General features: G+C 47.9%; 1 protein-coding gene across 1 annotated transcript in view; it reads right to left on the reverse strand.

Moving 5' to 3' along the window:
* LOC121709518 (roundabout homolog 1-like) overlaps positions 1-10,000 on the reverse strand; it is a 183,581-nt gene that overhangs the window by 47,827 nt on the left and 125,754 nt on the right. Inside the window, 1 exon segment of the mRNA XM_042092955.1 lies at positions 3,338-3,495. Coding sequence (XP_041948889.1) covers positions 3,338-3,495 — 158 coding nt within the window.

Genomic DNA, 10,000 nt, shown 5'->3' on the forward strand with positions numbered 1-10,000 from the left:
TTCATCAATCATTCCATGAAGATGAACAACACAGACTCCTTGTTGGTTGAAAGCAGCAAGACCAACAGAGAGACAGACATGGAGGCAGACAGACAGGCAGGAAGACAGACAAGCAGGCAGACAGACAGGCAGGCCTGACAGGCGGTCCCACTAGATCCATTGTTTGGCTGGAGCCTGATAGCTCTCCTCTGGCGTCTGGACATAAATTACGAGGCAGCACAAGAGCAAACAGAATGGAGAAGCTGCGCCATGGTAGTTCTCAGATCCAAGAGCCTTCTCTCCCTCTCTCCCTCTCTCTCTTTCTTTGTCTCTCTCTCTATCTCTCTCTCTCTCTGTGTGACGCACTGTTCTTCGCAGATGTGAACACGAGAACAGACAAGAAGGGCTGAACGAGAGGCAGAGGCAGAGCGAGTATGAAAGAGAGAGGGAGACTGACAAAATAGAGCTAGCGTGGTGTCCATCATCTCATCCCAAAGGGACGGTAAGAGAAGGAATTATGTGCTATTTTAATTACATCCTTCTGAATAGTTTATTCATGTTTATGGTGATTTTATGGTTATGTTTCCTGATGGAAGGAACACACACACACATCAGAACGTATAGATTTCTCTAACAACAGTCTCCCATGCTGCTTTGTCGTCTGTGTGTGTGTGTGTGTGTGTGTGTGTGTGTGTGTGTGTGTGTGTGTGTGTGTGTGCCAGTGACAGCTGTGATTGTGTTTATGAAGTAGATTACGTGCTTGCCCCTTTTAATTACTGGCTGCGTCTGCCAAACAACAGCTTCAGATCTGCGTGGAAAACATCCAGCAGGCCGGGGATGTGTATGAGGACCAGGCTGGATTACAGTGCCATGAACACTGTCCCTTATTTACAGCACACAGTCATAAATATATGCTGACATATGATATGGGCACATAAAATCATGCCTACAGTATATGCACACACACACACACACACACACACACACACACACACACACACAAACGCACAGTCGCACACGCATGGAATTATGGATGATGCGCATAGGGATGCATTCATGAATACATGCCAACGTACAGATATATCATCATAAATATGCAAAGGAACACACACACACACACACACACACACACACACGCGCACACACACACACACACACACACACACACACACACACACACACACACGCAACCCCACACGCAACCCTACGAATGCAGCTCTCCAGCCAAGAGTTGCTAATCCGTTGCCTTTCATGGGGAATAACTGATGGATTTGAAGGCTTTATTGAACAGCATGACTCCTCTAACGCTCACTTTTTTCTCCCGCCAGGCCACCCGGCTGCTGTGGAGGCCACCCAGGCCCAGCGTGTGACTGGACCTATTTATGTCCCACTGAGGAACGCAACACCATCTGACCTCTTCCTTTTCCTTCTTTATTTCTCCTCATTTTTTTTCTAGTTTGGCTTTTTCTCCACCTCTTCCTCCTCCTCTTCGTCAGAGGGCTTCAATGTGTGAGACCACTCTGCATGCAGACTGACATGCCCCGCTGGTTTTCATATCGTCTGCAATTCAATTAGGGCTTCCCAGCAGGCCTACGCCCATCAGTATGGAGCACGGAGGGTGGGACAGGGTGGTGCTCTAGGCAACAGGGCATTCTGGGAATTGTAGTCCATCTGACTGCCACGTGATTTTCTACTGTCTAGCCGGAAGGATGGGAGTGGTTGGAGGTGGAGGTGGGGGTGGGTTCAGTGCTAGGACAGACTAGGAATCTCCATACTGATGTGGCATGTCTGCCTAACCACCAGTAATGACAGGCAGGCCATATACTAACATCTGGCTAGATGAATGCCCGGCCCAAAGTCATGCACAGGGATGCAGACGCACAGGGACTGGACATATACCATAATGCACTGTGCACATACAGCAATGCACATCTATTTTTCTAACTCTGTCTCATTTTCACAGATACACACATATACACACATGTACATATTCACACACACACATGCCCCCCCCCCCCCCCACACACACACACAGACACACAAAGACACATACACCAAACATAGAGACACAACAGCCTTACACATCACAGGCCCACAGACATAAGCATACACTAACGCACAGACACACAAACACACAAACACATGTACACCAAACATAACCACACACACACACACACACACACACACACACACACACACACACACACACACACACACACACACACACACACACTCAGCTTGTTGGGTGCGAGGTCAGTGAGAAGGCCCTGTGGGGCCGTCTCTGAGGGAGCTGTGAGCACTGGCGTCTTAAAGGGATGAAAGAGTGGACGCTCGTTAGCTCACTGTCCTCAGGCCGCCAAGGTCAGGCCTATCTAATGAGGGGTCAGGTGTGATTGAACTACACACACAGATATGCACACACACACACACACACACACACACACACACAAACACACACTCAAACTTCCCCCACACTACTGCTGCCTTGCTCTTAATTAAAAGCCACTAATTGGCAGCTTGCTTGCCTCTCGCTCGATAAGACAACCCCAGAGGCCCTGCTTCTCTATTTCCATCTGCACACTTTACCTCCCTCCCTCCATCCCACAATCACACTCATCCCCTCATCCCCCTCTATCCCTTCATCACAATCTCTTCTCCTCCTATTTCTGTCTTCTTCTATCCCTCTTTTGCTCTTTCACATCCTGCCCTTTTGTATTTTCACCCTGTCAGAAGGGGTGGATGCTTCTCCACTCTGTGTGTGTGTGTGTGTGTGTGTGTGTGTGTGTGTGTGTGTGTGTGTGTGTGTGTGCGCATGAGACTACTGATCATATATCAAGGTCAGGCAGCAGTGTCCAAACCCCCCTGTGATGACTTCATTCACATACGTATACACACAAAGACACACACACACAAGGACACGCACACACACACACACAGAGTGATTAGCACACAGTCGTTAAGAAAGGAGCAACTGACTAATGGCTATTTACGGAAAAACAAACGGACACACAAACATGCACACACACACACACACACACACACACACACACACACACACACACACACACACACACACACACACTTCCTTTACTGGAATCAGTACAGTGCAAATAAATAAATAAAGGGACATCAATCCCGGCACTGGGAATTAAACCTTAAGAGGCTACATGGACAAGACATAGAACCCCCATCTATGATGTCCAAGCCTTTAGCAGACTTTTGGTGATTCAATGCTAACAATTTTAAAAACAAACAAAAAAGTAAAGAAAATAAAGTCAATAAATTAAAAAATAGAAAAACATACAAAAAACAAAGAAATGCTTAACTACTGTCAGATCTTTGGCTGCACTGTTCTCACCGTGATGCGGTCATCCCTGTCGTCTATGTTGATGCCATCTTTCTTCCAGGAGATGGTGGGCTCTGGATGTCCGCGTGGAGGCTGGCACTCGAACAGCACTGGCTCTCCCGCCGCCACCACCGCGTCCGCTGGGTTCTGCCTGAAGTCGTCTCGCAGAACTACAGAAAAAACAGACGAGGTTCCGGTTAGCGCACTGAAGAACACAAACAGCACACAAGGTCACCAGAGTAATTCTGCCGCATTAGTTAGATGAGGTCACAGTAGAAGCATCAGCTCGACAAGACAGCGTGTGCTCATCTTCAAACTTTTTTTTCAAGATCAAATGAGAAACAAAGAATGAGCAAAGGGGGGGATCAAAGAGATACGGGGGAAGAGAGAAAGAAAGAGAGGAACAGAAAGATGAAAAAGAACAGAAGCCACAAAAAGAGAAAATAGAGAAATAGACGGAGACAGATCAAGAGGAAAAGCAGAGGACAAATCCTAGAGAGAGGTTGAAGGGAAAGGAGGAGAGGAGGAGAGATGGGATGAGATGAAGGAGAGGAGGAAAAGAGAGAGGACAGCAGAGAGATGCTCCAATGGGCTCTGGATCAGCAGGCCTCGCTACTGGGCTGATGGAGACTGTCAGTTTTTGAGGAGGAGAGAGATGCTGAGTGACCCCTGGGTGCCCCTCCCTTCCCCATGTATGACCCCTGGGGAGCCCCAAAAACCTCTCTGTCTGATTAGGCCACTCTTTCATTCCTCTGCTCTCCTCCTCTTCCTCCTCCTACTCCTCCTCCTCATCATCTTCCTCATCTGTCACGAATGCTGCAGTCCCCTGACATGCCAGCCCAGGTAAACATTTGCATTACAATCACTTCGTTTAGCATTCCCCCGCTAACTTATTCTCTGTTTGATGTGTCAGCGAAGGAGACGCTCAAACAAAAACCAAACAAAAACCGCGGCACTTCGGTAACGTTTTCCCCCACCACTGTTTGCCCATTAAAGCAGCAAACACCAGATAAGGAGAGAGATGGCTTAGTGGAGGCTATTAAAACTAGCCGCTGCAACACAACTTCAAACGCTGCCGACCATTAGCAGGGAGGATGTGGCTAGCCGGTGCATGGTGATGCATGGCAATTGTGAGACACAGCGGAGAGAAAAACAGACTTTGGAGGTGTGTGTGTGTATGCGTGTGTGTGTGTGTGTGTGTGTGTTTTGAGATGGGAAAGCTGGAGAGCGATGTTTTATTTAGTCTAAAGAGGACGGGAGTTTGTCAGGCAGAGATGACAGCCATCTGCCGCACGCATACTCCTGATCCACAGAGAGACGTGCTTCTTTGAGTACGAGTCAAAAGACAAGGGAGAAGAAAGGAAGAGAGAGATAGAGAGAGAGAGAGAGAGTGTGATAGTGGGAGGCAAGACCTTACAGAAAGCAGCCCAATTAAGCGAGCATTCCGTAGTCAGGCACAGATAGCGAGGGAAAGATATTATTCACTAATAAAAGCTCTGTCCGCCTATTCTAAGAGATTAACAGCACTTTATGCGAGACATTTTCAGAATCTAAAGCCCTTTCAATTTCAGTCCACTTAATGAGAAAAAAAGAAGACAATTACTCGGCAAAGGGACTGAAAAGTGAATAATTACCTTTATTTACATTTAATTATAAAATGACATTCCAAAATCCCATGGTGGCTGGTATCGAGGGGGTCAAGGCACCTCAGCAGACACTGGAGTGGTGACACTGATGAAAAAATCTCATTTCATCCCCGGCTCTTTCCATTTAATCAGTGAATTGAACAGTCAATAATCTTATTCTCCAATTGTGTGAATGCAGGCACAGCCTTCTTTCTTTCCCAGGGGAGTAGGGCCAGTCATCAATTTCTTCTCTCTACCTCTCCTTCTCTGTTCCCTCTCTCTCTCTCTCTCTCTTTTCTCTCTATGCAATGTCTTTCCCCTGGACCACATTACATTACACAACATTAAATTGCATTACCTTCCCTTGCATTCAATTACATATCATACGTGCTGCATACATGAGAAGCCTGTTTGTCAACAGGGAATTTTGCTGCATGGTGACTTTTGCTCCATATGTGTGTGGGTGTGTGTTACGCATATATGTATGACTGTCTATGCCTATGTGCATGTGTGTGCATTTGTGCGTGTGTGTGTGTGTGTGTCCCAATCACCCATGCTACCTCAGTAATTTATCTTATTTTTCCGTCGCCCCCTACTCCTCCTCTCCAGCAGTGCAGCAGACAGGTTTAAATCTGTGCTATTTCACCCAGCAGCAGAAAGAGAAAGCATTAGCCAGCGGGCTAACCCTTATTGAAATGAGGACACACAAAGCCCAGTGCCTGCAGCAGGAAGACAATGCAGAGCAGCACTGTATGCAAACAAGTAATCCACATAGCAAATTGCAGAGAGATTCCAGGGAATAAAGAGAGTATTTTGCATGATCGTTTATGCTTTCTGTGGAAAACAAAATGGACCAACATTTTGGAGACAACAAAGACACTGCTGTCCAAATGTTCTCCAGGTTGCATGTGGCTGCTAATCTGAGTGTGCCAGGCTGTTTTTATTAACACCTATTCAGCTGGTCTTTAAAGCGTGACATTATGAAATACTGTATATGCAATATGTTAGCTCAAGTGTGTGGAATGTCTCTCTATCTCTCCCTCCCACTGACCGTCACTGATCACCCTTGCATTGCCCTTTCACAACAGCTTCGCAGAAATCCAAACAGGAAAAGGAGGATCGTCTTCTGTCCATTACGGGCGGAATCTTCCTCTAAAACAGGAGCGAGTGCAGAACCCAGGAGCGAGTCCACTTCACCCTCGGTCTCCCACCCCCACACCTCCAGTCTCCCCCCAGCTGGATGATCAGACCCTCATTGCCCACCCTTGCTGTGCCTCGCTCAGCACGCCTGGCTGCACGCCTGCCCAAAATCACACCCCATGCTGGCTCCCAGTCAGGAGGGACCGCAGTTGGCTGGGTGTAGACGGCGGGTCTGTTTTATCCACACAGCTGGACAAATAGCCGAGTGTGCCGTGCGGGTTAAGATCGGGTTATGTAAAATGGTCCGGTGAATGGATGATTGTTGCCCCAGTGGTTTTTCTGAAATCTAACAGCAGCCCACAAAAAATACACACGCAGGCATGTACAGTACACATGCATATACATACTCACGCACACCCCTCACAAACATCTATATTTGTTCCGTATGATTGAGTTAAAATGAGATTTGACATGAACTGACCGTGTTGCTCTCTTGTCATCAAGTTAGGACTGCTTCAGTCTCTCTCTCTGTACATTTCTGTGCACACACTACGCACACACACACACACACACACACACACACACACACACACACACACACACACACACACACACACACACACACACACACACACACACACACACACAGAGACAGACACATCTATACTGCCCATGCATACGCATACCCATTTTACCCCTTCAGGATATTAAACCCAGATGGTGAAATGTCAAATTAGGGCCGAATCCATCTCTGCATTGACGCTGGTTGACTTTAATGGGGGTTGGGAAGGACAGGCCAGTGGACCCCCATCACCCCTGCAGCTGCACTAGCCGAGGAGAGGGCTGGAGAACATATCACCACAGCACACACAGCGGTCAGGGAGAAGAGTACAAGCTCCCCCAAAGGCCATTCAAAAGCAAGCACACCCAATGGGGAAAGGCATTCAGATGCAGAGGGCAGTTGAGCCCGAGGTGCATTCAAATTCAAAAGCATTTGCGAACGTTTGTGAACAGTTTTGTGTTTGCCATGAGTTCTCAGTGGACATTTACGAACATTGGACAACACTGGCAAACAGTTTTAAGAGGAAGTTCTACGGCACACATCCAGTGGAGTTGGATGAAGGGCTGCTGTTCAATCAGGGATGAAATCAACGAAAATGAAAACAAATAACATTTTTGGATGAATGTAACCTTAAATGGTAACAAAACCAATTAATAATTAGTTATTAACGATATTTATTGCATGTACAGGTTAGGCTATTACAGGGCTTAATGCAAGGACATAATCTGTGGCTGAAGTTAGGCTATCAGACATTTTTGAAGATCCAATATTATACAATATAATTGCCTACTTTCAAATCTCGTACCACACCTGAATTCAGGCACAGTGTTTTTCACAGTTAGCCTTGATATCTATTGTGCTTTGATTTAAGGTTAAAGGCTGTTGGGCAGAAAAAAGCCTAATAATTTGCCACCAGCCATAAATCAATTTCTAAAGGCAAGGTCATTTTTAAAGGAACGTTCTTAACTGTTCTTCTAAAATGTTCTAACCGGTTACCATTTAGAGGAGAGACCTTGGACCACTGGAATGGGAACGAAAAAATAAGGTTTTTTTCTCAGAGCGAACCAAAATTAAAATCATTCTGTTTTCAGACCCTAGTTAAAATGGAATGTTTTCACAAAATCATTCAAATTCAGCTCAGAAGTTCAGAAAACATATTCGCCACGAACGTTCACCACTGTTTGCCAAATTTGAGGGCATCACTGATGTGCACATTTGGCACAGAGGTGGGCCTGATCCGGCTAGGGTTTGGTCTCTGGGGAAGCACAAAGCCAGAGTGGAGTGTGACCGCGGGGCCCCGGCGCGGACTGCTGGCCGGACGGACGGACAGCTGCATCATTTTCCAGCCCATAGAAACAACTGTCAGCATTTCCAAATCACTGAGCCCTGTTTCCGGTCGCACGGCAAAAATCAGGAGGAGAAGGAGTGGGAGAGGAGCAAGAGAAAGAGAGAAGGAGAGAGGGAGAGAGAGAGAGAAGGAGAGAGAGAGAGGGGAGGAAGGAGAGAAGAAAGGGTGAGTGGATAGAAAGAGGGGGGGGGGCGAAAGGAAGAGAGGGAGAGAGGGAAAGGGAGGTGAAGTCCGCTCCCAAAATCCCTGAGCTGACACACACAGTGACATGTCATTTTTGCAAACTCCATGAGTTCACTTGTACCCGTGTAATCATTTGGCTCAGAGTTGACGTGACATTAAGCCGCGTGTTCCACATGACCAAAGAAACACGCTGCAGGAAGAAAAGACAGGAAAGGAAATGTCATCACCAGAGAGAGATGGAGTGACATGGGGACATGAAAGAAAGCAAGTCACGAGAGACGAAAAGAAACGAATCATTTGGAGGGAAGGGGAGGCGGTGAGAGGGAGCGGCAGCGGCAGCGACAGCGACAGCGTCGTGCCGTACACGGTGGCCTGTGCCTGTTTTCGGTTTGCTGCGGAGCACAGTCGCCGCCGCCACCGCTGCTGTTGCTCAGCTCTCGAGTCGACGCTCTCTCTCTCTCTCAGCTCGCGCTCCTGACGAAGCCAGCAAATTGTGCTAATTTGGCGGGGTTGTGCATGCGCCAGCGCAGGCTGCCAAGTGCTCGCCGTCATAAATAACAGCGGGATTAGAGCACAGCCAGTCACACACACACACACACACACACACACACACACACACACACACATACACACACAGAGCACGGAGGCAGGCCACAGGCCCCGGGCCATCAGCCCGTCTGCCTGCCTGCCGCTGTACAGAGCAGACGGCAAACAATGAGAAAATACAACGGCGGTAATCACTCCCAGATGCTGCAAACCTGCCCTCCCCTTTCCCCATCACACACACACACACACACACACACACACACACACACACACACACACAGAAAGAGAGAGAGAGAGTGAGAGAGACATACACTTATGTACATACATACCTACATACATACATATATGCATAGATAGAGTGGACACACATGCATACATACATACATACATACATACATACACACACACTTTTAAATATCTCCCACAATCCTTCTTGCTGCTGGAGTATCCCAGAGATCTGTGAGGTTTCATGGGGGTTCTTGAGTGCAGTAGTTTGTGGGGCAGGGGGTGGTGGTGGAGGCGGGGGATGTGGAGGGGTGCGTGCATATGTGTGTGGGTGGTGGGTGCAGGGGGTGAGGGGGTCGACGACTGATGAGCAGCCCCGACGCGGGAGAACAAATTGGGGTGACCCCTGTAATTAGAAGCATTTCGGGGCTCCGTTGCGTCTCCCTTTGTAAATCCCCCGCACTCCGAAAGGGGGGGGGGTGCGGGGGGTGGTACAGTGGGAAATCAGAGCTGGCCCCTCTTGTCAATTGTGTAGCATATGACTGCTGGCTGATGAGAAACAGCTGGTTGGCTTCTCCCCCATAACACGCATCCCCCCCCTATACTGCTGCTCTCGATGTAACGGCTCTAACATACACACATGTGGAACACACAGCGCACGCGCACACATACACACAGACACACACACACAGACACACACACACACACATACACTATGTGGTGGCTGAGAGAGCATTTTACTCTATTCACAAAGACAGTGTTGGGTCATGCTGTTGGACTGAACACACTGATGTATTCATGTGTTTCGCAAAGCCATTCATTCTTTTCACTTAGTTTGACCCCCCCCCCCCTCCCCCCCCACACACACACACACACATACACACACACCCCTGCCCTTTCCTTTATCTCTCATCTTTCTCCCTCCTCCATCTTGGACATGAGTCTGGATTGTCTTTCCATCTTGGAACTCTGTAAGGGAAATCTGTCTGCTTTCAAATTCCTCAGAGTTCTGTTGGTCAACTCAGCTTAAGACATGCCAGAGCTGA

This window comes from Alosa sapidissima, chromosome 5 (assembly GCF_018492685.1).
Source record: "Alosa sapidissima isolate fAloSap1 chromosome 5, fAloSap1.pri, whole genome shotgun sequence".
NCBI lineage: Eukaryota > Metazoa > Chordata > Actinopteri > Clupeiformes > Clupeidae > Alosa > Alosa sapidissima.